Source organism: Hipposideros armiger, unplaced genomic scaffold (genome assembly GCF_001890085.2).
Source record: "Hipposideros armiger isolate ML-2016 unplaced genomic scaffold, ASM189008v1 scaffold_523, whole genome shotgun sequence".
Taxonomy (NCBI): Eukaryota; Metazoa; Chordata; class Mammalia; order Chiroptera; family Hipposideridae; genus Hipposideros; species Hipposideros armiger.
Window position 1 is genome coordinate 264857 of NW_017731873.1, and position 27941 is coordinate 292797.

At 38.0% G+C, this 27941-nt stretch overlaps 1 protein-coding gene across 2 annotated transcripts; it reads left to right on the forward strand.

Annotated features, from left to right (window-relative positions):
- The first annotated feature begins 6029 nt into the window (after positions 1–6029).
- RSPH4A (radial spoke head component 4A) lies at positions 6030–27849 on the forward strand. 2 transcript variants are annotated; one of them, XM_019668280.1, is made up of 6 exons: positions 6030–6809; positions 10118–10352; positions 21450–22190; positions 23303–23441; positions 24063–24180; positions 25654–27849. In XM_019668280.1, the coding sequence occupies exons 1-6, from the start codon at positions 6130–6132 to the stop codon at positions 25889–25891; spliced, it is 2151 nt and encodes a 716-aa protein (XP_019523825.1). In that variant the 5' UTR covers positions 6030–6129; the 3' UTR covers positions 25892–27849. The 2 variants fall into 2 exon arrangements, with proteins under 2 accessions (XP_019523825.1, XP_019523826.1); XM_019668281.1 differs by having other exon boundaries at positions 21450–21938.
- Positions 27850–27941: the final 92 nt, after the last annotated feature.

The following is a 27941-nucleotide window of genomic DNA, read 5'->3' on the forward strand; positions in this document are numbered from 1 at the left end:
CCCCTACCGGAACCAGGAGAAGAGCCACAGATGGGGCTGAGCAGAGCAGGCATTTGGCAGAAGCTATGGAAATCTATGCCTAAGGATTAAGGAACTATGCAGTTTTGCAGCTACTTAGCAAAACTATGGCCAGATTTTTAAAATCCGCACCCAAATGTTAAGTGAGTTTATAATTAGACAAACAGGAAGCTAGGACAAGATCTATTTTTATTTTCCTGGCCCTGGCCAAAACCCCTGACAAATTTTTCCACATGAATGTGAAGACTAAGCAATATTAATTGTATGGGGAAGTGAAGTTATTCTGTAGAACAAAATGTTGCCTCCACCACCCTATTTAGCTGAACATTTCTTTTAAATAGTCTTAGTTGATGATTTTGTCTTAAGGCAAATGGGAAAATGCAGTATGTCTAATTCATATTACTAAGGAATTTATTTGGAAATTTTCTGAGTATTTCATCCCTCCTACTTATCTCTATCTGTATATTCTATGGATGACCTTGGTAAAGTCACATATCAATTTAGGCAAAATAAAAAGAGCACTACATTTGTGTTGTGTGGAGGCCCCATGAGCTTTAGAGTTAGACAGAACTGGTTTTAAATCCCAGATGCAAGCTTTCCAGCAGTGTAACCTTGGACAAATTACTTTAGTGCTCTGAGATAAAGTTTGGGACCATACTTCCTATCGTTTGGGTTTCAGTAGGGATCAAATAAAGTATTTTATATCAACAACATGGCACATAGGTGGTCTCCATAGTGTTAATTTCTCACTGTAAAATAGGGTTCTGCAGAAGACTGCACTGGAAGTTAACTAAAGCCACAGTGAATTGCATCCTTTCACTTAAAGCTAACATAAGCAAGTTGGCGACCCAAGAGAATTTTCTGCTAATCTGTAAAGTTATAATCTCAGTTCAGATCAGCACACTGGGTTGCTCTTTATGTGTGTGAGGCCTTCTACTCTTGAGTCCTGTATAGGAATAGGGCAGATCCAGGAGGCTAAAGTTATATAATTTGGAGGGGTTGCATCTAAAATATATATATATTTGAAATATAAAATATATATTTCGAAGAACATTCTGATATCTTGTTGAAGAGTCGTGGTTTTCTGTCTTTCCAAGAGCGTGAGCCACAATGTCATAATTTTCTCTGGAGTCTCCTTTTATGTTTTTAAAGGTAGCTTTCTTCACTATGGATTCCCCATTATCACTAGTCAACTGCTTTTCAAGAAATTGGCTGATTTTTAACACAGTGCTTGTGGGGTTCTGAAATGGGTTAAGTTGACCACACATGAATCCCATGATGAAGAGACAATGTATGTATCACAGTAAAGGCCTGCAATGTAACTGGGCGTGTGAATAAGGATTCTATAGGGCAGATATTGCTCAAAGATATATGTGCTTCTATCTGTAGTTTAAACAAATATAGGAAAATGTTCAGGAATCAAGTAGAAATATGAGAAGAAACTCTTTTTACTATCAATTCCATTCACTTCTGCCTACCTATGTGTCCACGACGCCTACCCTGGCTTTGCTATTTAATAATGCAACCTGCTGAGTGCACTTCCAATCATCAATTTTCTACATTACTTTTTCATTTTCCAGAGTATTTATCTCCTTTCAAAATGCTAAACAATGTGATTGTTTATTATACTTATTGTATAGTGTCTGTCTCTTCCCCCTAGTACGATAACTGTAGGAAAATAGGGATTTTGGTCTGTTATGTCAGTGCTGAGAACGGCACCCAGAATGTTGCAGGCTCTGGATAAATTTGTGGATGAAAGAATAAATAAAAAATTATTATTGCCTAACTTAAAGGGAAATGTGAAGGCCTAAGAATAAATTAAACCCATGCACTTTTGAAATTTCTAGTAAAACTTCACTCATTGATAACTTTAATCTAAAAAGTTTTTTTTATCTAAAATGTCCTTAGGCAAGTATATTTTAAAAGTATGTGCTCAGTCAGTCTCAAATGGTTACATATTATGTGATTACACTTATTTAACACTCTTGAAATAAAATTGAAGAGATGAAGAACAGATTATTAGCTGCTAGGAATTGTGGTAGTGATTACATGAAGCTACACGTTTGATAAAATTGCATAGAACTATACACACACACACACACACACACACATACCTGAGTGTGTGTAAAACCAGTGAAACCTGAGTAAACTCTGGGGACTGCACCAATGACAATTTCCTGGTATTGATCATGTAATATAGTTATGTAAGATGTTACCTTGGGGAGAGGCTGGGTTCAGGAAACCTTGCATTTTTTTTTTTTGCAATTTTGTGTGAATTTATCATTGTTTCAAAATAAAAAGTTAAAAAATGGTTTAAAAAATTAAAATGTGTCAAAAAATGTGTGCTTGAATCTATCTGTGTTTATGTTATGCACTAGTTTGACAAAAAATTTTGGTAGAGTCCAAACTCAAAACACACAACAGACTTTTTCATTTCCTCACAGGTAACAAAGAGAATACTGAAGTCATCTGTATAAGTGTGCCAGCCTCTAATAAGGATTAATCCAGGAACTGTCAATCACTGGATTAATAAACATAAAAAATGTAAATGAGAAATTCCAAAATCTAATAAGACCTAGAAGAAAGTAAAATTTCATGTGTAATATCCAGGTTCTTTTACCTTTCTGGACTGTGTAATTCTTATCCTTGTTCCTATAGAGACAGATAAAGTGTCTCCCCCACTTCCAGCTTATTTCAATATATTTTCTTTGTCTTGGTTTTCTGAAGTTTGAACATAATATGCTTAGATAGAGATTTTTTTATATTTATCCTGTTTGCTTGCTCTCTTAGCTTCCTGGATCTGTGATTTGGTGTATGTCATTAACTTTGGAAAATTTACAGCCATTATTACTTCAAATATACTGTTCCTCTCTCTCTCTTCTCCTTTTGGCATTTCTATTAAATGTATTTAACACCTTCTGTAATATCTCACAGGTCTTGGATATTCTGTTTCTTTTTTTCATTCTTTTTTTTCCCCTTTGTTTTTCAGTTTGAAGAGTTTCTGTTGACATATCTTCAAGTTCACTGATTCTTTCCTCAGCCATGTACACTGTACTGATGAGCCTATTAAAAACATCTTTCATTTTGTTTTATGTATTTTTTCTAGTATTTCCTTTTGATTCTTAGAGCTTCCATCTCTGCTTAGAGTACCCATCTGTTCTTCCGTATTGTCTACTTTTTCCACTAGAGCCTTTAACTTAGTAATTATAGTTATTTTACTTGCCAGGTCTGATAATTCCAAAATCTCTGCCATATCTGAATCTTATATGCCTATTTCGGTTTTGATGTTCATTTTGTCTTTTCAGACTGTGTTCATTGTCTTTTAGCATGCATTGTAATTTTTTGTTGAAAGCTGGAATGATGAATTAAGTAAAAGGAACTGAGATAGATAGAACTTTAGTGTGAGGTATTATATTTATCTTGCTCAAAATTAGGCTGTGTTTACTGTTTACTAGTAGCTGTGGTTTTAGAGGGTAAAATTTCTTCCAGTGTTCTTAGTTTTGTGTCCTTTGTTTTGTTTGTTTGTTTTTTTGAATTTCCCTAAAGACTCTTTATTAAGTAAGATCTCATGTTTGTAGTTCTTCCAGCTGTATCACCTGTTATTTTACAGAAGGCCTGTTCATGTGGTGGTACGGCGCGGCAGGAGGGGCAGCGTTCCTTAGTACCCTGATTAGATCTCAGTCTTTCGTATGTTCCATATCCCTCAGGTGTGACCTTCACAAGTGCTTCTCTGCTTCTTTCCCCCTCTACAACCTTAGGAATACAGAAAGGTTAGAGGGGACTAGATTTGAGTATCTACCCTCAGGGTAGTTAGGCTTTAGTAAAACCCTAAACCAACCTAGTAAAAATTGCTTAGGCTCTGGTAAAATAGTTTCCCTTGAGGGCAGGCCTTGTTAAGGAGAAGAGGAAACTCTGAGGGTTTTTCAAAATGGTTGCTTTTCTCCCTCCTCCTGCCAAAAGTAGGATGGGCTTTTTCTTTGATCTTCACAGAGAAGGCCTAGTAGGGCTCCAGGAGGTAAAACTCACTAAAAGTTCACTCCAATGACAAGTTGTGATCAATGCTAAGAATGAAAAGTACCGAGTATTATATATAATAAGCAAAACTGAGATTGTCTGTGAAATCAGGGAAGGTTTCCTAAGAAAAAGAACTAAGTGAAAGAACAGGGGAAAACATTTCAGGCAGAGGAAACATGCAAGAGCTCTGAGGTAGGAAGGAACATGGAACATTTGAGAAAAAGAAAGAAAAGTCAGAGTGACTAGATTGCAGAAAGAGAGGGGTGAGTGGTTTAAGATGAAGCTAGGAAGGTAAGTAGTCTGAGAACTTTGGTCCTTATTCTACAATCAATGAATAGCAAGTTTAAGATTACTAGAGTCTAAGCCTAGATAGAGCTTTGGGTTGAAAATGAAACAGAAATAATAGACATTTTCTTAGGTTGTTCCTTTCAGTTGCTCTTCTCTCTTAAAGTGGAGAGATAAGCAAGCGCTAGGCCTGTTCCTTCATCTTTCCTTTCTCCTGGCCCTACGCTGCTCAAGCTTGTCAGCCCAAGAAAAAAGCCTCCATCATATCATGCCAGCTGCAAGGGAGGAGAGAAAAGAACCATGTAGGGGGCAGAATGCTAACCCTTTCAACTCTTGCACCAATTTTTAAAAAAATTCATAATTCTAGTTTATCTTTCATTTCATTTTTTAGTCTATTCCAAGAGTTCTAACCTGATTTCAAGGAGTCCCCAAACCAGCAGAAATTACATGCAACATTTTGCATATGTGCACCCATGTGTATTTTGGGAAGAATAAAGGTCCACAGCTCTTATCAAATTATTGAAGGGTTCTGTGTTTCTCTCACCCAGTTGGGTGTGGGAGGAGGTAAGTATGTTCTTCATCAAGATAGAATTTATGACCAATATGCTGCTAATTGGCAGTCATGTCAATGTAAAAGTGTCAAATAACAAGTATTAGTTGGTTCGTGTTAAAATAAAATTAAAAAAGGGACACAGAACAAATTAACATCAAAGGCTAATTATTTAGTCTATATTCAAGGCCAGATATGGTGCCATCATCTATACTTCTTCATGTTGGAGATTGAATAATATGAATTAAAAGTTATAGTCGTGACCTTAAATATTGCAAAATATTTATTTTCTATTTAAAATATAAAAATATTTAATATAAATGTGAATTCACATTTATATTATCAATTAAAGATTGATTATACTATGCAAATATTGTTTTAGGGTTTATTTGAATTTCTATTATTAGAAAACAGGTAGCCCATGAACTGTCTTATTTACATGGGACAGCCTGCATTGCCTTCCCCATGAAGGTAATATTCTGCTTGCTCAACTGGCAGATTCTATGTTGGGGAAGAGCAAAAATCAGGGCTTCCTTGTTTATTCTCCAAAATTTCCACAGGTTGGTTGGCGCAGATGATACAGCTTTGCCCTCTAGGTGTGAATCTTGGTCTCTCCTGGTCTGCACACTGGAGTCTCATTGTCAGGTACCTGCACCTCAAGATTCCCAAGGACCCTCCTTCCCTCTCTGTCACACACACACACACACACACACACACACACACACACACACACACACACACCTGTAAATGCATTGTCCCTCCGCTAAGGCACGACTCGCCCCTCACTGCGCAACTAAGCAACTCATTTTTGCATAGAAACCACAGAAAAAATACGTCATGACTTTACCTGGCGACCCATAGAATTAAACTATCAAACCTTGAAAATCCTCCAGCGCAGGGCCTTGGCTCCTCCTTTGTGCTCGGGTGCCCGACCCTTTCTCGGATTTCCAACCGCCGCTGGTCGACTGCAGTTCGGATTGGCTGAGCTAGAAAGAAGAGCAGAGGCTCCACCAAATCACAGATCTAGGATTTTCAACTTTCTTGGTCTCCTCCCTAGAACCCTGGCAACACCTGTGCTCCTTTATTTCTTTTAGAGGAACACTGCGGGGGTTGCTATGGAGACAGGACGCTGCAACTTGCAGAGCAGTTAGGACCCAGAAAAATAGCTGAGCCGACCTCAGTCAAGCGACTGTCCAGCGTTGCTCCCTTCCACATCTGCATGCCCCTTTCATCCAGAACTTTTTTTCCTCTTGACACCGTCTATGGAAAACTCGACCGCCCTGGGGCAAGATAAAGAAAACCAACCACAGGGGAAAGAAGGGCGGCCATGGGATGAAATGACAGCAGCTGCTTTCCAAGATCCTGAGCCTGGTTTATCTAAGACCGCGGAGTCCCAGCAGGCGCCGGAAACTGGACCCCAGTCCAGAAGTAGCCCTCCTAGGAGCCCTCAGCCTCCAGGCAACACACCTCCGGATGACCTCACAGGATCAGGTGCATCACCTCCACCTTCCCCTCTTCAGGAACCCTCTTCCACTCCTTCTCCCCTGGCTCTGGCCAGACAAGACCTTGCGGCGCCATGGCAGTCAGACAAGAACGCTAGTGTGACTCCTGAAGCTGGGACACCTCACTCAGACTATTTGGAACCATCGCCTGATAAAGGAGACTCGACTCCTCATCAAACATGCCAATCACAGGGAAACGCCTTTCAACAACCTCAGCAGCCCAACAGCCACCTGTATGGACCGAAGGATGTGAGCTGTAACAACGCAGAACAAAAAAAGCTGAGGTTTGATATTTTTCAGGAGACAGACTCAAACAGTTACGACAATGCGGGTGAGGCTGAGCCTGGGGCCTCCGAAGCGGCCCCCAGTATGCTTGAGACGGCCATTCAGAACGCTAAGGCTTACCTACTGCAGACCAGTAGCAAGTCGGGCTTAAATCTGTAAGTTATGGAAGGAAAAAAAAAAAAAAAAGAAAAGAAAGAGAAAAGCATGGCAAAGAAAAGGGGGTGTGAGTACCTCTGTGTGAGAGTATGTTTCTGTGGGTAAATGGAAATATATTTGAAAAGTCTGTGTTAGTGAGAGTTAGTGACTTAATAACTGCATCACAAAATAGGTCATGGGTAGGGATTCTTCTAGCTTCTTTAAAGACCCTTGCTTGGCACACAGAAATAAAACCTAGGAATGATGGAATCTTGGGTTTGAAAGAGACCATAAAAATAGTGAAGTCCAAGCATCTCTTCAAGATGCTTGTAAAAAGTAACAGTCTACCAGGGCTACGGAGATCAGGGCTCTAATCTAAGCATTCTAGTGCTCCTTTGGCTCCGTTTTGAGTTCCCGCCCAGGCCAGTGCTAGGGTGACCAACTATTCTTTTATCCTGAAACTGTCCTCATTTGAGCACTGAAAGCTCTGCATCACAAGAAACCTTTCAGTCCTGGACAAACCAGAATTAGTCACTATAATTTTAATGTCTGAAGAATAAAAAATAATATTTAATATGTGAAATCTTTCACAAAACCTTAGGCTGACAATTTAAAATATTATTTATAAATTACTGTTTTAAACTACGATTTACTTAGGCTTCAAGAAAGTGATCTGCTACTCAGTAGTGGACTCTATTTGAACTTCTGATATAAAATTCTTGTCCTGGCTTAAATAACAAGCATCAATTTACAAACTTTGTGAAAAGTCCAAAAGACCTCATTATAAATACTCGGGAGCTCACTAACTATTTAAAATCAAAGAGTAAAACACAAAAATGGGAAAATTGTCTTTATTGAATTATTTTATAACTGACATTACTTAAATAGCTCAATTTATTTTATTTCCAAACGCTAAGTCTCTGAGGTAATAAACAAATATCTCCTATAATATGCACTATTATCGTCTAAGTACTTTGGAGCTTATAGTTAAAAACTACTTCTAAAAAAACTCTCCATCTCTTATATGCAGATATTTGACAGCCATAAAAACTATTTTTATGGTAATTAAAACAACCTTTGATTAATATACAGGATCTGATATTGGTTTCCATATTGCTGAATAAAGCCTACAAAAAATAATTGCTTCCTCCTTTTCTGCAATTCTATCACAACATATTATTAATCCTCTCAAACTGAAAAAGCAATAATTAGGAATTAATACCTAATAAAATATCTCATAATTTGACAAAAAGCTATTTTCTAGTGTGGACTTGTTTAAAAACCTTGATATAATACCTTGCCTGAAGAATTACAAATAAAGCGCATATAGACATTATACAAAAACCTGAAACATAAAATGGACATGTGCACTTAGAGTCCTTGATTTGATGGCATACATGGCCCCTATTGGAACAAATCAAAGACTCCAGTTACAACTCCAGCTCTGCCTAGTAAGCAACAATATTTTTAGTCTGGAGGCTTCTCCATCTGTTTCAATACTGAACAAATATTAAGAAAGCTTGAGGACGTTTTAAACAAACTTCTAATCATAACATTTCTATTCATTTACAAGAATAGGAATATACTAGGGAAGAATGATACATTCTTCAAATATAATATTTTAAAACTGCCCTTCAAATTGTTTGTCCATATGATCTACATATTTTTCTTTGACATTCCTAAGATCCATTAGTTAAATACAGATATTAAAGGAAAAATTAATAATACCTAGGGTCAATTAACAGAAAGCAGGCAATTATTGAGCATCTATTTTGTTTCACTATAATAAGGGATGAGATATATTAAAATAACAACAAACAAAACCAAAAATCTAATTTTTGCCATACAGGAACATAATGCAGTTGCTGAATGGGAAACATATAATATACACAAATACATAGGAGTAGCAGCATATCAGTGATCTAAGAAAGGACTACTCTAAACTGAGAAAGAATGGTTTTCAGAAATGACTTGACAGCAAAGTGATTTTAAATTATTTCTTGAGAGAAATGATATATATGGAACACAGCAAGCGAAGGTTATCAAGTAAGACTTAGCAACTGTATGAAAGTGATTTTTAGTAGATTTGCCTCTGGGGTAGAAGTTATAATTGAACTAATTATTAGAAATGACATTGGGGAGCTACAATGCTTATCTGTCAGAGAGGAAATTTATACAAGTTTCCATATTGGACAGAGGAGGTTCTCTTTAACCTAAGAGCACTTTGATGGACATGTTCAGCTCTTAAATAGTAAATTCATGCTGTAAATCTGGTACTTGAAAAAGCACACTCTAGCAGTTATGTATAAAAAGTAATGTATTAAAAAAATGTAATGTATTAATAAGAGGTTAGAGCTGGTTTCACTAATTAAGTTGTGAAATAAAACGCTAGAGCAGTGTTTTTAATAGAACAAAAATATTAGAGTGCATCACATTTTAATAAAATAATATCTTATGACACTTTTTCATTCAGATGTGTATGGGCGGGAGTTGCAATGTGAAATGTATTTTGTATAGGTCTAAAAAACATTGAAGTAGACAATTGGCCTAGGAAATGGAGCAGAAGAGAATATACCTTAAGATAGTCAACAGGATTTAGAAATCAAATTGGATTTGGTGAGGGTGGGGGAAGAGGGATGGGAAAAAGTTAAGGTAAAAAAAAAAAAAGAAAAGTGTTTTAAATATATAACTAAGAGATTTCAAGCTCAAATAAAGTGTGACAATGTTCCTGATGTAAATATGTATCTTGCTGCAATATTCTTTTTTTAACCAGGGGAAATTTAAAAAAAACCTTTTTACTGGGTAACAGTGTGTTTTTTTCAGGACTCATCAGCTCCAAGTGAAGTCGTTGTCCTTCAATCTAGTCATGGAGGGCTCATCCCATGTGGGAATTGAACCAACAACCTTGAGCACGCGCTCTAACCAACTGAGCCATGCGGCCACCCACTGGCAGCTCAGTAGCAGCTCTGCTCAAGTTGTTGTCTTCAATCTAGTTGAGGAGGGCACAGCTCACTGGCCCATGAGGGAATTGAACCAGCAACCATGTTGTTCAGAGCACACACTTTAACCAACTGAGCCACCCAGCTACCCCTAATATTTTAAAAATATATTAAATATTCATATCATATAGAAGGTATTTCCTAAGGAAAATTCTAGACTAGGTTTTTCTGGCAGTGGTAGAAGTTACTGTAAATGCTTATTCACTTAAAATTTCTGAAGGCTTTGAGTTATTGAAGTTTTCTAAAAACCAGCTAACTGAGTCTGCATGAAATGCTTCTTTAAATGCTACTGACATGGACATTATCTGGAATTTTCTCTTTTCGGGTAGATATGATCATCTTTCTAATATGCTGACCAAGATATTAGATGAACGTCCTGAAAATGCTGTGGACATCATTGAGAATATTAGCCAAGATGTGAAGATCGCACATTTTAGTAAAAAATTAGATACACTCCAAAATGAGAATGAGATGCTTCCGACATATGAAATAGCTGAGATGCAAAAGGCTCTTTTTCTCCAGGGAAATTTGGAAGGAGCTGACCAAGAACTGGAAGATGAAATCGTAAGTCACTGCTGTAAATCTGAGTAGTTCAATCTTAGGGTTTTATCTGAGGTGAGTGAGTGTGACTTGAAATTCATATCAATTGTCTTTTATAGCTTGCTAAATAGTATTTTCAACATTATTTCACACAACACATTTCTGTGCTTAGAGTTTATTTTTTCACATTGTGTTTTAGTATTTCATATTCAGGCTTAGCTGTTTGTTATGTGTTTGTGGGATTGAGGTATTGATACCAGAGAAAATGGTTTCTTCATCTTTTATATTCCAAAGGGCCTGGTACAGATCTGGACCAATAGCTCTTTCTTATTAAATATTTGTTGAATGAATGAATGAATGTCAGATAATAAAAATTAGGCTTAAAATCAAGTTGCATAATTTTCCCTTTAATTTTACTAGAAAAATTAGAAATATTCTCATGTCATTTCATTAGTCTAATGTCACTTCCAAGGCAACTTCCTCATATTATGTCTTTTGTTTTGCTTTTTGAAGGTTTTTATTAAAAATATAGCTAACATATAATGTATTAGTTTCAGGGGTATGCCATTGCCTTTCATTTATATACCTAAAGAAGTGATCATCATGATAAGTCCATCAAACATCTGACACCTTACCACGCAATCACAATATTATTAACTATATTCCATATGCTTACCCTACATCCCCATAACTACTTTGTACTTTTTAATCACTTCCCCTTTTATCACTCACACCTCCAATCCCCCTCCCATCTGGCAACCATCAAAATGTCCTCTGTATGAGGTCTGACAATTGAGTTCATGAACTCATCTTAGAAACAGTGCTACATACCTCATTGCTGAATATCACTATGGTCACCTTCCAAGTCCTTCCCTTGGGAATCTATGCACCTATACTAGTGCCTAGTCCACCCTTAAAAGCAATTTTGGAACTCTTTTTCTGGAATGGCCATCAGAGTTATCGGTGTATTACCCTTGATGTCCTTAATGTCATCAAAATGTCTTCCTTTCAATATTACCTTTATCTTCAGGTAAAGAAAGAAGTCATTGGGGCCCAGATCAGATGAGTAGACAGGGTGCTCCAATACAGTTATTTGTTTGCTGCTAAAAACTCCCTCACAGACAGTGCCGTGTGACCTGGTGCATTGTTGTGATGCAAGAGCCATGAATTGTTGGTGAAAAGTCCAGGTCGTTTTCATCTTACTTTTTCAAGCAGCCTTTTCAGCACTTCCAAATAGTAAACTTGGTTAACTGTTTGTCCAGTTGGTACAAATTCTTAATGAATAATTCCTCTGATATCAAAAAAGGTTACCAACATCATTGCAACAAGTTCGTGAACTTAATTGTCAAACCTTCATAACTATGAGTTAGTTTCTGTTTTGTTTGTTAATTTTGTGCTTAGATTCCATATATAAGCAAAATCATATTGCATATGTCTTCCTCTGTTTGATATACTCCATGCAGCACAACATCCTCCAGGTCCATTCATGCCGCTGCAAATGGAAAGAACCCATTCCCTTCCATGACCGAGCAATATTCCATTGTATTGGGTTGTCGGAAAAGTCGTGACACATTTTTGCAATGAAAAACATAAAAAAAATATGTCATGACTTTTCTGACAACCCAGTATATATGTACCATCTCTTCTTTATCTATTCACCCACTGATGGACACCTAGGCTGCCTCAACATCTCGGCCATTGCAAACAAAGCTGCAATGAACATATGGATGCACACATCTCTTTGAAGTAGTGTTTTGGATTTCTTCGGATGAAGTGGGATTACTGGGTCCTTCGTTTTCTCTTCTTATAGCGTTTGCTTTACAGTATATTTTGTCTGGTATTAGTATTGCTATCCAGCTTTTCTTGCTTTGTTTTTTGGGGTTTTTTTTTGTATTTATTTTCATGAATATTTTTTTCCATCCCTTTACTTTCTGTCTGTCTGTGTCTTTCAATCTGAAGTGAGTCTCTTGTAGGCAGCATATGTAAGGGTGTTGTTCTTTTATCCATTCAGCCACCCTATGTCTTTTTTTGTTTTTGTTTTTTTAAAGAACTGGTGGCCTTGTTACTCAGAGCTCGCACTCCCAAGCCAACTCTTAACCAATGAGCCACTCGGCCAGCCCCCACCCTATTTCTTTTGATTGGAGCATTTAATCCATTTACATTGAAAGTAATTGTTGATAGATAGGTAGCTATTGCCATTTTATTATACGTAATTTTTATTTTTATTTTTTTTCTATTGTAAAGAAGTCCCTCTAACATTCCTTGTAATGCTGGTTTGGTGATGATGAACTCCTTTAGCTTTTTTTCTTGTCTGGGAAGCTCTTTATCTGTCCTTCAATTTTAGAAGACAGTCTTGCTGGGTAAAGTGGTCTTGGTTGTAGGTCCTTGCTTTTCATCATGTTGAATATTTTGTGCCAATCTCTCTTCTGGCCTGCAAAGTTTCTGTTGAGAAATCAACTGACAGTCTTATGGGAGCTTCCTTATAAGTTACTAGTTGTCTTTCTCTTGATACTTTTAGGATTCTGTCTTTGTCTTTAAACTTTGAAATTTTAACTATAATGTGTCTTGGTGTGGGCCTGTTTGGGTTCATTCTGTTTGGAACTCTCTGTGCTCCCTGTACTTGTATGTCTATTTCCTGTGCCAGGTTAGGAAAGTTTTCAGTCATTATTTCTTCAAATAGGTTGTCAATCTCTTGCTTTCTTTCTTCTCTTTCTGGTACTCCTTTGATGCAAATGTTGTCCCAGAGGTCTCAAAGTCTCCTCATTTTCAGGGGATTCTCTTTTCTTTTTGCTGTTCCAATTGGGTTTTTTCTGCTACCTTGTCTTCCAAATTGCTGATTCAATTTTCTGCTTCATCTAGTCTGCTGTTGATTCCTTCTAGTGCATTCTTCATTTCAGTTACTGTACTCTTTACTTATGACTGGTTCTTTCTATGGTTTCTATGTCCTTTTTTAATGCTGCTATCTCTTTGTTGAAGTTCTCACTAAGTTCCTTGAGCATCCTTATAACCACTGTTTTGAACTCTGTCTCTAAACAAAAACCATTTTGTTTAGTCCTTTCTCTGGATTTTTCTCCTGTCCTTTTATCTGGGACACATTTCTTTGTTTTCCTCATTTTCGCTGCCTTTCTGTGTTTGTTTCTATGTGTTAGGTAGACCTGCTATGTCTCTCAGTCTTGGTTGGGTGGCCTTATGTGGTAGGTGTCCTGTGGGACCCTGGCACAGTCTCCCTGGTCTCCTGCTCTGGGTGCTCCAGGAGTGCCTCTTGTGTGGGTTGTGTGTGCCCTCCTGTTATAGTTGAGACTTGATTGCTATTGGCATGTCAGTGGGTGGCATTGGCCCTCAGGCTGATTGGCTGTGGGGTTCAGCCATATCCACAGCTTATGGTCTGCTGTGTGGGTGGCTTAACCCACTGAATGGGATTTGCCCCAGCAGGCCTATTTAACAACCCTTTGTGTGTGCTGCTTATGGGGCTAAATGGGTGGTATTCTGCTGTTGTCTGAAGCCAACCTCCAAGTATATTGGTTCTGGGGCCTCTCAATAGGGGCCCCAGTGCAGGCCAAGTCACTCACTGCCTGTGACTGTTTGAGAACTACCTGGTAGTATCTACAGAGCGATACATGGTTGTTTGCTGACTGTGCTAAACCTGGAGGTGCATGGGAGAGGCCACATTATGAACCAAGGACGTCTTCCACCAGTACTGAGCCTGGGGTAGCTCTACAAAAAGCCAGGACACCCCAAGGCCTGCTGCCACCTGCTAGCTCCCTTAAATCTCAGCTGCTGATAGAGCCTCATGTGGTATGCAAGTTGGGTGAGGCAGGATCTCAGGGAGTCACTAGAGTGGAAAGTGTTGTGGTCATCAGGTTAATGTAAATTCTGGTTTTGTGCTAGTGCTGAGACTGGAGATAGTCAGCAAAATTTTCAGAGCACAAGGAATCCAGTTGCTGTCCACCAGAAGCCTGTGAGACTCTGATAGTTTTCCAAGAAGAGTGCAATTTGGGTGGTTCTGGCTGCTTGTGGAAAAAGTGGCTCCAGCACTGGGGGGGTTGGGTGAGGTGGGGTCCCAGTAAGTCAGCAGGGTGGATCAGTGGACCTTAACAGGCCAATCAGATTTAGATATGACTGTGGTGTGGGCAGGCTTAACACAGAATAGATAGATGGTGGCCGCCTGCCGGCTGCCCGGGAGAAGACCCTCACACGGGGAAAATGCCAACTGTCCTCCAGTCCTCCCCCCAAAGCCACACACCTCAGTCTGCCCCCTCCCCCATGTGTCTCTGATGCTTCCTGAATCACTGTTCCTCCTCCAGAGTCCAAGGTGAATGCCTGCGAGCGAGTGAGTCTTTGCACAGGCCCTTTAAGAGGACATCTGGGTTTCCCACAGCCTTCCATCCCATCCAGATGCTCAGAATTCCCACTGTTTTTCACAGTGAGATGTTGTAGGGGCTCTTCTTCCTGGCGCCAGTACTCCAGGCTGGGGAGCCTGGTGTAGAGGGCTGGGGTCCCTTGCCCCTCTGGGGGCTGCCTCCATGGCTGAGATATCCCTCCTGATTCTCAACCATCACATGGAGGTTTAGGATTCATTCTGTGTCTCCATTTCTCCTACCAGTCTCAACGTGGCTTCTTTATATTTTCAGTCATGGGACTTCTGTTCAGCTAGACTTCAGATGGTTCTCCAGGTTGATTGTTCTGTAATTTAGTTATAATTTTGATGTGTTCACAGAAGGACGCAGGCACAGGGTTTATCTACTCCACCATCTTGGATCTCTCCTCATCTTACATCTTGATACTCTTTATATTATGTCAATGAGATAAAATATTTCTTTTCAATCCTCAAATTGTTGAAAATATTTATAAAGTTTGTGACAGACATAAAAAGCTATCATTAGAGAATGAATTTAGTTGTAGCACAGAAATTTTCACTACAAATGTTCCAAAATAGTATCCAGCACTGTTTCCTAAATACACATAAGCTTGTAATTTATACTCCTGAGTAATTTATACATCTCCTGAGCTTCCATGTTTTGTTACCACTAGACTATTTTAAAATCTATTTTCTTGCAAATTTGATGTTTAGAGTTTCAGAACAGGGCAGAGAGTTTGGTCAGGGAACAGACAGAGGAGGGGTAAGGAGGACAGTAGGTATACCCTCTAGGGCTTTGTGGGGGCACCCAACCTGACACAGTGGGACCCAGAGTACTCAGACAGAACAGGTGATAGGTATCGAGGAGTTGGTATCAGCTGTCCTTTTCTGAAAATATCTTACTCCAAGATATTTATGAAGCCAAATGTAGTGATGACAAGTCTGGGGGCGAACAGCTTTTAGGGATCAAGCAGAAGGCAGACACCCTCTTGAAGGAATTTATCAAAGAAAGGTCAGACTCCAGTATAAGAATAGGGCTCTGGAATATCCATTGGCACAGCATTGTACTGTAGGGATCTGTGTCCTAAAACTAGGATATGGGGTGAGAATATAAATAAGCTGTTTTGATCGTGGAACTGGAGCCTCTTAACCAGATGCCATAAATTCCTCCTATTGAAGAGTAGGATTGGTTTCAGAGCCAAGAACTGCATCATCAGACACAGATTAAAAGCTCTACCTCGGGGAGTAGAAACACGCAGGAACAGGAAGGCAGGTAAGTCTTGGAAACACTGAAATATGAGCTTTATGACCAATTCTGTCCCAGACTTACATGTTTCGAGTATTCCTGTTTCTGTTCCTGTCTTTGACCATACCAGAATTCCTATCCTTAGTCTTCAATATTCATTTATTTATTCATCCATTAATTCACAAACATTATGTTTCCCAGCTGCATGCCAGGTACTGAGATATGCACATGAAAAAGACTTTTCCAACTTTAAGTTGCTCACAGTCTAATGAAAGAGGTAAAGAAGATTGTAAAGCTATTTGATTAGATCAATAATAGAGATTGCCTCATATAGTGGGGGGAAAACGAAGGCTTTGGAGTTAGACCTGAATTACAATCCTAGCTCAATCACGTACTCTTTGTGTGACTTTGAATAAATGACTAAACCTTTCCAAGACTCAGGGATAACCACATGGCACCAAGTTAAGGGGTAGAGGCACTAAATATAAAGGGTCTGGCACATTCTAGGAACTTAATAAATAGTAACAACTATTATTATATAGTTTTGACATGTTCTGAGACAGAATGGAGCAACTAACTGTCATTAGGACTTGGGCAAGCTTTGCAGTGGAGGTGGTATTTCCTTTAGGTCATAAAGGATAAGGAGAAGTTCACCAACTGAAGACTATAAGGAATAAAATTCTGGCCAGAAAGAACAATAAAATGTTGAGGAAGATTATTTCATGTGTAGGAAATTGATTCATAGATTTGAGGGGATGAGTGATGGAAATGACAAAAACAAGGTGCTTAAAGCCAGACTGCTCTTTGTGCACTGATAAGAAATTTCTTTCTTGTATACAATAGGGAGTAAATAGAGGCTTTTAAATAGAGAATAGCATGGTCTGACATGGTTTAGAAAGGCTATTCTAATAGTAATGTGGAGAATGAAGGAATAAGGACAAGGAGGAGAGAATCAGAAGCTTTCTGTGACAGGACAGTGGTCAGGGTGGAGATTAGTATGGTAGAAATGAGTTAAAGAGGAGGGGGTAATGCGAATAGCTTTTTAGGTGGTAGAAACAGCAAGACTCTAAATATGAAAAGTTAAGAGAGTCAGAGGAAGCAAGAATGACTGAAATTTCTATTCTGGGAAACAGTGAATAGTTATATCTTTCAAGAAGATAGAGTATATACAAAAAAGAGAAGATTTTGAGAGAAATACAAATTCATTCTTAACTTGACATATATGGAGAACATTCAGATGGAAAATTTTCATAGGTGGCTAGAAATATGGGTGTGGAACATAGGAGTAAAGTCAGAGTGAGAGAGGTAAATTTTAAACAACCAGGTATTACTTGGGGTGATGTGGAAGAAATCTTCCAAGTATAAAGTATTGAGTGATAAGATGATTGAAATTTTGAGAACACTAATATTTAGGGCTCAATTAAGAAAAAAGAACCCATTAAAGAAACTAAGAAGAAATAGCTATAGAGAGCAGAGTAGGATCAAGAGTGAATGGTGCAATAGATGTCAAGGAAAGAGTTTTACCTAACTATATCAAAGACAGGAACACTGAAATGTGTCATTATGCTTATTTTGACACTGAAATTATAAATAAGAGTAGATCATTTGTAAGAATAGAGAAGTTCTGTCAATTTTTCTCCATCTTGGAGATCTAAAGTTTGTCTTGGAAGTTATCCCTACCTCAGTTAAGGTTATTTTCTCACAAATATTTTTCTACAGTACACTTGAGACTCTGCTTTTTCATTTTCCTGTATTTCTTCTTCTTCTTCTTCTTCTTCTTTTTTTTTAAGCTGAGCCATCCTGCTACCTGTTGGCAGCTCAGCGGCTGCTCAGCTCGGGCTGGACTCGAACCGCTGTTGCTCAGAGCTCAAACTCTTGAGCGAGCTCTTAACCAACTGAGCCACTCGGCCGACCCTTCCTGTATTTCTTTTTATGAAATTATTTTATTTTCTGCATCGTAAATCCAAAATTATTTATTGTAAGTAGAGGCAAGCATCTGACTAAATTATGTCTTCAAATAGTCATGCTTGAGTACAGATCTTATTATATGTTCCTTTTATTTATCCTATACATTACTCTCTATATAGGATACCATGTTGACTTTTATTTGCCCTATATAATGCCATATGTATATAATAAGTATTATTTATAAAATATGCAGTAATATGTAAAAAACGTACACAGGCATACCATGGAGACACGGGTTCAGTTTCAGACCACTGCAGTAAAGCGAATATTGCAATAAAGTGAGTGACACAAATTTTTGTTTCCTAGTGCATGTAAAAGTTATGTTTATACTATACTATAGTGACTATAGTATATAGTAGTCTATTAAGGTTGCAGTAGCACTGTGTCTAAAAAAGCGATGTACATACCTTAATTAAAAAATACTTTGTTAAAAAATGCTATCCATCATCTGAACCTTCAGAAAATTGTCATTTTTTTGCTGGGGGAGGGGCTTGCCCCGAGGTTGATGGCTGCTGACTGATCAGGGTGGCGGTGGCTGAAGGCTGGGGTGGCTGTGGCAATTTCTTAAAATAAGACAACAATGAAATTTGCCACATTGACTGATTCTTCCTTTCAGAACTATTTTTCTGTCGCATGTGATGCAGTTTGATAGCATTTTACCCACAGTAGAACTTCTTTCAAAGCTAAAGTCAGTGCTCTCAAACACTGCCGCTACTTTATCAACTAAGTTTATGTAATATTCTAAATCCTTTGTTGTCATTTCAACACTCTTCACCAGGAGTAAGTTCTATCTCAAGAACCCACTTTCTTTGCTTCTTCATTAGAAGCAACTCCTCACCCATTGAAGTTTTATCATGAGATTGCAGCAATTCAGTCACATCTTCAGGTCCCACTATTTTTTTTTTTAATTGGGGAACAGTGTGTTTTTCCAGGCCCCCTCAGCTTCAAGTCAAGTAGTTTTTTCAATCTAGTTGTGGAGGGTGTGAGAATGAAACTGGCAACCTTGGTGCTATGAGCATTGCGCTCTAGCCAACTGAGCTAACCTGCCGCCCTGACTATAAGTCAAGTAATTGTTTCATTCTAGTTGTGGAGGGTGCATCTCAATGGCCCATGTGGGAATCGAACCAGCAACCTTTTGGTGTTGTGAGCACTGTGCTCTAACTAACTGAGCTAACCAGCCACCCTCAGGCCCCACTTCTAATTCTAGTTCTCTTGCTGTTTCCTGCTGTTTCCACCATATCTGCAGTTACTTCCTCCACTGAAGTTTTGAATTCATCAAAGTTATCCATGAGAGTTCTTCTGAACTCATGTTAATGTTGACATTTTCATCTCCATCCATGAATCACGAGTGTTCTTAATGGCATTTAAAATGGTGAATCCTTTCCAGAAAGTTTTCAATTTACTTTGTCTACATCTATCAGCAGAATCACTATGTACGTGTAGCCTTATGAAATGTATTTCTTACATAAAAGTTGAAATCACTTCATTCACATGCTAGAGAATGCTTGCTGTTAGCAGGCATGAAAACAACACAAATCTCATTCATCTCCACCAGAGCTCTGGTGACCGGATGCATTATCAATGAGCAGTAATGTTTTGAAAGGAATATAAAGGTTGTCGGAAAAGTCATGATGCATTTTTGCAATGAAAAACATAGAAAAAAATATGTCATGACTTTTCCGACAACCCTATATATATATATATATATATATATATATATATATAGTTTATATTCTCTATTCTCTATTCTCTAGCTGATTCTCTATTCTATATTCTATAGATGATTCTATATTCTATATTTTAAAATTATTCTATATTCTAAACATATATATTATATGTATATATGTATATATATTATATATATATATATATACTTTTTTTTTTCCTGAGCAGTAGGTCTTAACAGTGGGCTTAAAATATTCAGTAAACCATGTTTTAAACAAATGTACTGTCATCCAGGCCTTGTTGTTCCTTTTATAGAGTAGATTTAGCATAATTCTTAGGGGACCGGACCTAGAATTTGTGGAATGGTAAAAGAGCATTGGCTTCAACTTAAAGTTACCAGCTGAATTTGCCCCTAACTAGAGAGTCAGCCTGTCTTTTGAAGCTTTGAAGCCAGGCATTAACTTCTCTCTAGCTATGAAAGCCCTAAATGGCATCTTCTTCCAATATATGGCTGTTTCACCTACATTGAAAATCTGTTGTTCAGTGTAGCCACCTCCCTTAATTGTCTTAGCTAGTCTCAATAACTTGCCTCAGCTGCTACATTAGCACTTGCTGCTTCGCCCTGCCCTTTGATGTTACAGAGATGGCTTCTTTCTTTAAACCTTATCAACCAACCTCTTCTAGCTTCAACCTTTACTTCTGCAGCTTCCACACCTCTCTGTCTTCACAGAATTGAAGAGATTTAGGGCCTTGCTCTGGATCAGGTTTTGGCTTAAGGGAATTTATGGCTGCTTTGATCTTCTATCCAGACCACTAAAACTTTCTCCATATTAGCAATAAGGTTGTTTCACTTTATCATTTGCATGTTCACTAGAGTAGTACTTTTAAATCCTTCAAAAGCTTTTCCTTTGCATTCACAAATTGGCTGTTTGGCGCAAGAGGCCTAGCTTTCAGCCTATCTCATCTTTCAACATGCCTTCCTCATTAAACTTCATCGTTTTTAGATTTCAAGGAACATGTGTGACTCTTCCTTTCACTTGAACATTTATAGGCCATTGTAATGTTATTAACTGGCCCAATTTTAATATTGTTGTGTCACAGAGAATAAGGAGGCCCGAGGAGAGGGAGCGACATGGGGAAGCAGCGGTCAATGGAGCAGTCAGAACACACATTTATTGGTTGAGTAGCCATCTTATATGGCCATGATTCGTGGTGCCCTAAAACAATTACAATAGTAACATCAAAGATCACTGATCACCAACCACCAAAACAAATATAACAATGAAAATGTTTGAAATATTGCTAGAATTACCAAAATGTGACACAGACACGAAGTGAACAAATGCTGTTGCAAAACTGGTGCCAATAGACTTGCTCAACACAAGGTTGCCACAAACCTTCAATTTGTAAAAAATGTAGTTATTTGTGAAGCAATAAATAACAATAAAGCAAAACACAATAAAATGAGGTATGCCTGTATAAACATACCTATAAACTTTTTTTTGGGTAAATATATGTGTGTAGGTAGGTTACAGTATATTACTTCAGGATAGTAAAGGGGCCACATAAATATTTTTTGTAAATGAGATGTTGAACTTTTTTATTCATAATGGTTATTAAATGATCTCTGCCTAAGATACACACACACAAGGTAACTGTTATAATATATTGATGAATGTAAGACACAACGGCAGAAGCTACATTTATAAGTAATGAAAGAATTGAAATTCAGACATTAATACAGTTTGATCTAAATCTTGAAAGAAATGTCAAAGAAGTGGTGTGGAGAGAAAGTAGAGCTAATATGAAGATGTTTAAAACTGAAAAAGAAAGCAAGCAGTTCTCTTTACTGATAAAATATTAACTGCAGCATTTGTATTCCCAGGCAGAAAACTCTCTTCCAAATGTAATGGAGTCAGCTTTTTATTTTGACCAATCTGGAGTTGGTTTGGGCACAGATGAGACTTATCGCATATTTCTTGCCCTTAAGCAGCTTACTGACACCCACCCAATCCAAAGATGCCGTTTCTGGGGCAAGATCTTTGGTCTGGAAATGAATTATATTGTAGCTGAAGTGGAATTTCGTGAGGGAGAAGATGAGGAGGAGGTAGAAGAGGAAGACGTAACTGAAGAGAGGGACAATGGAGACAGTGAAGGTGAAGAAGGTGACGAAGATGAATTACCAAGGCCCTCTTATAAGGCCCCACAGGCTATCCCAAAAGAAGAAAGTAGAGCAGGTGCCAACAAGTATGTCTACTTTGTCTGCAACGAACCAGGAAGACCATGGGTGAAGTTACCACCTGTTACACCTGCACAAATTGTTATTGCAAGAAAAATCAAGAAATTTTTCACTGGGCAATTGGATAGCCCCATCGTAAGTTACCCACCTTTCCCAGGAAATGAGAGTAATTACTTACGAGCACAAATTGCCAGAATTTCAGCAGGGACCCACGTCAGCCCCCTAGGATTCTATCAGTTTGTTGAAGAGGAAGGAGAGGAGGAGGAAGAGGTAGAAGGCGGGCGAGATAACTTTGAAGAAAACCCGGATTTTGAAGGCCTCCAAGTGATTGATTTAGTGGAATCCCTATCCAATTGGGTTCATCATGTACAACATATTCTCCCTCAGGTAGGGGCTTTGCAATTCTCAGTCTATCATCCAATCAGCAAATATTTATTAAATTTGGTCTATAATGCATACATATATACAACACAAAGACCTTCAGACTCTAGACAGAGAAAGAGGCCGTTAAAAAATCAAGTAAAAACACAATACTATATAACTGCCAAATATTATATAATTGATAAGTAGTATAGACCTGAGATCTTCAGATTTTTATTTCCAAACAAAAATAAAATAGTTATTTCTATGATTATTTGACAAGTTATGTAAGGATTTAGATTTATGTGTTGTGAAATTATTTTTTATACATTAAATATAGATGGGTGTGTTAATTTGGGGAACAGTTCTTTTATTCTCTTTCTATAATCCATGGAGCTTTTATGCCAAGAACAATCAAAGATTATAATAAAAACAAAAACATGCAAACAGCGCTAAATAACAGTTGTATAGCACATATTTTGCCGGGTGCTCTTAAGAGCACTTTATATGTATTACCTCATTGAATCCTAATAACTGTATGAAAATCTCATATCGTTATTTTACAGATGAGGAAACTGAGGCAGAGAGTTTAGGAAATGTGAAAAAGGGAAAATGGCTCATAAGCAACAGGGACAGATATGAACAGGCAGAATGGATCCCGAGTCCATCTTCTTAATCACTCTGCTATCCTGACTCATCTCCAGGTAGAAAGTCTTCATTATATTTTGACCTACATATGAGATATTCTTATAGATCTCTAGATAAGAGTTAGTTAGATCAGAAATTATAACCCCACACCTCCATACCTAATCTTATCACATTTTAATTTTTATTAATAACAATAGTACCTTACCTCTTTTTTAAAAATTACAAATTAGTAAAATGCATTACCTTTTGTTTACTAATGTACTGCTGATTTTAAAAATATAAATGTTCTGTAACTTCAAAAAGTCGGCAAATTCTTGAAATAAATAGTACACTCTTTGCTTGAAAAAACCTAGATCAAAATAACACTGGATAAATGTATGGTGAATAAATGATTAAGCTTCCACACAGTAGGACCTTGTGCAGACGATTGCTTCAATCCAAATGAATATTCTGGAATTTTAAGGTTCTCATCTTGCAATATTCATACTCAGGGTCGCTGTAATTGGTACAACCCCATACAAAAAAGTGAGGAGGAAGAGGAAGAGGAGGAAGAAAAAGAAGAAAAAGAAGAGCCTGACTACATAGAAGAAGTGGGGCCTCCTCTCTTGACACCAATCTCTGAAGATTTAGGTAATTTTACACAAACTACATAATATACTACGTATATTATATGTATAGATAGCATATATAATGTACTATGTATTACATATAGCATATTATATACATGAATATACTACATATATAATTCTATGTATATATATTATGTACGAGATATACTATATCTGTATATCTACACACACGCGCGCGCGCACACACATACACACACACACACACACACACGCACACACGCGCGCGCGCATGTGCACTATAGTATATGGTGGAGAGTAAAGAATGTAGCTGGCCACACCAACTTCTTTGACAGAGGTTCAAGAAGTGCCACGCAGGGAGGGAAACTTAAATTGGCTGTAGCTCTTACTGAAATGCTGATAGTCATCTGTTTATCCTTCTTGTCTTGCATTCTGTAGACCATAAACACATGACATTGTTATATTGTGTGTAAACACCCAAATTTCATTGCTCCACTACGTTCATAAAATTCCCTCCTGGTTTTATGTTAAGCTACTAATGTTACAACTTTTATTTCTATGTCACATATGCTTGTTTTACGATGTATAAAAACAGCTTCTCTGTTACACAACATAACCTTGTCTGTTTAGTAGTTAAGCTTTTGAATTTCTCGTTGGTTTATAGAGATCCAGAATACGCCACCTTGGACAACACGGCTGTCCTCAAATGTTGTTCCTCAATACGCAATCGCTGTTCTGAGGTCCAACCTTTGGCCTGGAGCATATGCTTTTTGCAATGGCAAGTAAGTACCTGTCAACTTACAAAGTTAATATTGTGATTATTTAAGTTCTGCAAAGTACAAGTTACCACTGGGATCTTAAGTTACTTTTGTTTTAACTCATCTTTAGCATGTCAAGTTTTGTGTGACGTAAAATTTATCTAAACACCAATAGTATACAGTAAAGCGTCAAATTTAAAACAGTAATTTAGACTTCTGCCTTTTCATCTGAATTATCCAGTTAATGAAGTTAGTGTTTTTTTTTCTGTAATTATTTGAATAATCCATGTATTCATTTAATGGAGTTAATTCTAAGCAGTGTTTAGTTTAAATCTTACATCATTTTAGTTGGACATCTTGATAAAAGATAATTTAAAATTGTATTATTTAGGCTATCACTTTCAAGAGAATTAGGATCAAGAGGATACTGAATGTCCTTTACCCCTCACCCTACACTTCCATTTTTCTTATGCTTCCACTTCTTACCTAATAATCCAGTGTCAGAAGCTCAGCTGAGTTGGACAGCTGAGCTAGCAAGTGTCAGAGTAGCCATTAAAGCAACAAGCCAAAAATGAAAGTGTTAAGCCTTTAATTACTTACTGTGATGGTAAAAGCAAGAGAAAGCACTGACTGCCTTGTTCCATGTTCCCTCATGGAATGGCACTCCAGTAGAAAGTCAGGTGGGTCAGCACAAATATGGGGGTTATCTCACTGATGAGGGAGCCCCCAACATAAGGCTCTTGCAGTTTTATAGACCAGGGGGCCAGAGGAAGTGGGGGAAGGCTAGGGAAAAATGGTACTGAAAGTGGGATAAAGTGTCTTTAAGGTTTCCCCTTTCTCTCCCCGAACACCGATAAGGAGGCCTTGGCAGAGGCACTTGAAGACCACTGCTGAAGACGACAGGCAGAGACCTAGGAGTGAAGGCACCTGGGCCAGGAAAGCAAATATGTGATGCGCATGGCAGGCCGAGAGGCCAGAGTCCCCTTAGAGGCTGCAGTGCATGGACTGTGCACCAAGGCAGGAGTGGAGAGGGCCAATTCCCTGTGAGGCCTCCCAGGAAAAGCCTTTGTAATGGCCCATGGTTGGGCCTGAAAAATCACACATAGGTTTTTAACCAAAAGCCCATTCCCCATTCAATCAAGTGTTTGCTAGGTTGGAAATTTCAATTCTTTTTAACTCTAAGAAAGGTACTAACTTTTTAACTTAGTTGTTTTGTTTTTCTGAAACTAGATGCTCAAAGGCTGTGATCTGGGTGTAGGGCACATTTTGACAGGGTCTGGTCCATGGCTTTCTTCACCAGCTTAGACAGTTTGAATCAGAGAAATTCCCTGTGGTAGAAGAATCACTTAAGGATGTTTCATCTCTAACACATTTTAATATATTATTTTAAAATTATGGGACTATGATACTCTTAAATACTTTTCACTACAGAAAAGGAGGGTCAACTTCTCTTAATGAAAAATTATATAATGATTTACTTTTTTTTTTAACTTATAGGAAGTTTGAAAATCTCTACATAGGCTGGGGTCATAAATATAGCCCAGATAGCTATACACCCCCAGTTCCACCACCAGTTTGTCAAGAATATCCCAGTGGACCAGAAATTACAGAAATGGATGACCCTACTGTGGAAGAGGAGCAAGTTTTCAGGGCTGCACAAGAAGCAGCTGTACTTCCGGACGAGGAAGATGAAGAAACTGAGGAAGGTGAAGATGAGGAAGAGGATTATGACTAATAAAAATGAAATTGGCCCAGTCTTGAGATTGATACACGCATACTCCTTACGTGGGACTGATTGTATATACAAATTGGCAACTGTTCATGTGCAAAATGTCATTCCTTGAAAATATCAAATTTGGAATTTCATATGTGGAACTGTTAACATGTGCATATAGAAAGATGCTCAATGGACAGGGGCTAAATGATAGTTCTTACGGCACTGTTCTGATGGCTACGACTAATGGAGTATGCGCTTCTGTGTTGTTTTTTTCCAAGTCTTAGGGTTAATTTCTAATATGGCAAATGTAGAAATATATAACCCACAAAAGCTTCTTGGGGACTTTAGTATTTTTTGAGCATCAAAAGGTATTGAGGCCAAAAATGCTGATAATGAGAGGGTTTAGAATTCCATCACCTGCTCAGACTGTGGGAACCGTCCCATTTTTAACCCTTGTTACTTCTTAAAGAACTTTCTCAATGTCTTCTATCATCCTACAGAAATTAGTTTGCTCTGATAGGGGAAAAGATTTGCACAGGGATGGCTGGTTGGGATATCCAACTAATATTTTTCAAACTAATATTTTTCTATCACTGCTTTACTAAAACTGTATTTTATATTTCACTAAAATAGTATTTAAAGTTCCATATGTGCCAGGCACCTTGAAGCTACTGACGCAGTTTGCAGATCACTGATGTACACTTTGACAGACATTACTTATTAAACAGAAGGTGCATTTATTCAGACCTGAGCAGTTCTGGAAGCACTTCTAAGAGGTGGAGAATAAGGGGAGAAGGGCCCTAGGCAGCACCAGCAATATTTTGGCAAATGGCTTTAGGCTGAAAGCAGTGAAATTTTGAGAGTGGTAAGCAATGAGCCTGGAGAGGCAAGAAGGGCCCAGATTGTGTAGTTGTCTGGATTTTATCCATGTACAGTGAAGAGGGCTCCACTAGGAAGTGACCAAGTCACATTTGTATTGAATGTTTTGGCTTCAGTGTAGAAGGTGGACTGACAGATCAAGACAGGGACCAGTTGGGTTATTATATTATCTAGGTAAGAGATAATGGTGGCATGAAAAAGGATGATAACTGGATGGGGGTATAAAATAGAAACTTGGTTGCCAGTCTGAAGGACAAAATATTAGAAAGGATGGTTTCCAAAATTTCCCTATTGGCAATATTATTCATTCTTGGAAGGCAACTTTCAGTATTTGATGGGAGTAGCTAATATTTATAAGACTTCATTCAAGTATATTCTTATTTTTCATGGTATAGTAGACGTTTGTGGCCTTTCTTTTTTGTTTAATATTCATTTCCTTATCTACCCTGACATCCTTCTGAGAAACAGCCTCTGTCATGGCACACATCATGCCCATCAGATGTGCCCTCTCCGGAACTTGAATTTTTAGCAGACATTCTCCTGGGCTCCTAACCTGGGTCTGCTATAAATGAGACCGTATTCTAGCCTCTAGAGTTGCCTTGGTTCCAGTACAGCTCCCTAGTTACCTGTGGATTCTGTGAGCTCTTCTGAAAATCTTCCAGTGAGTTTCCTTCTGCATAAATTGGCCAGAGTAGTATTCTTTCTTGCAACCTTACATGGCACATCCACAGCAATCTGTAAGTTTCTTCCTTATAGGACACATTAAATATAAGGCTCTAAAGCACCGTTGTATGGGTAAGAGTGTGAATATTTGACAAAAGCAAAACCTTCTTTTTAGAGCTCCTCCTGTTAAATATTAAGCTTATTTCTAAGCAATAAGGGGGGAATTTCATTATGTGTGTTATACAGCAGAAGAAAGCAGAATATCATGCTGGTAAGAGCTTGGAAACGAGACAGCCTGGGTTCACACCCTGGATTACAATCATTTTCCCAGGCAAATCACTAATCTCACAGAGCTTCAGCTTCCTCACACAGTTAATAATACTTGTCTCACAGAACTATTTTGAAGATTAAACTAATTAATACATGAAAAATACTAAGATTACCTAACATAAGTAAGAACCCAATAAATATTACATATGACCATAATACAGAACCAGTTTCTGAATATGGGTAAGAAAATACAAAA

Bases quoted from the DNA above. Each gene is read 5' to 3' on its own strand.
- RSPH4A (XM_019668280.1), top strand. From the start codon at position 6,130: ATGGAAAACTCGACCGCCCTGGGGCAAGATAAAGAAAACCAACCACAG. The intron at 10,353-21,449 runs GTAAGTCACTGC...TTGTATTCCCAG, and splicing joins AAGAACTGGAAGATGAAATC to GCAGAAAACTCTCTTCCAAA. The intron at 23,442-24,062 runs GTAATTTTACAC...GTTGGTTTATAG, and splicing joins ACCAATCTCTGAAGATTTAG to AGATCCAGAATACGCCACCT.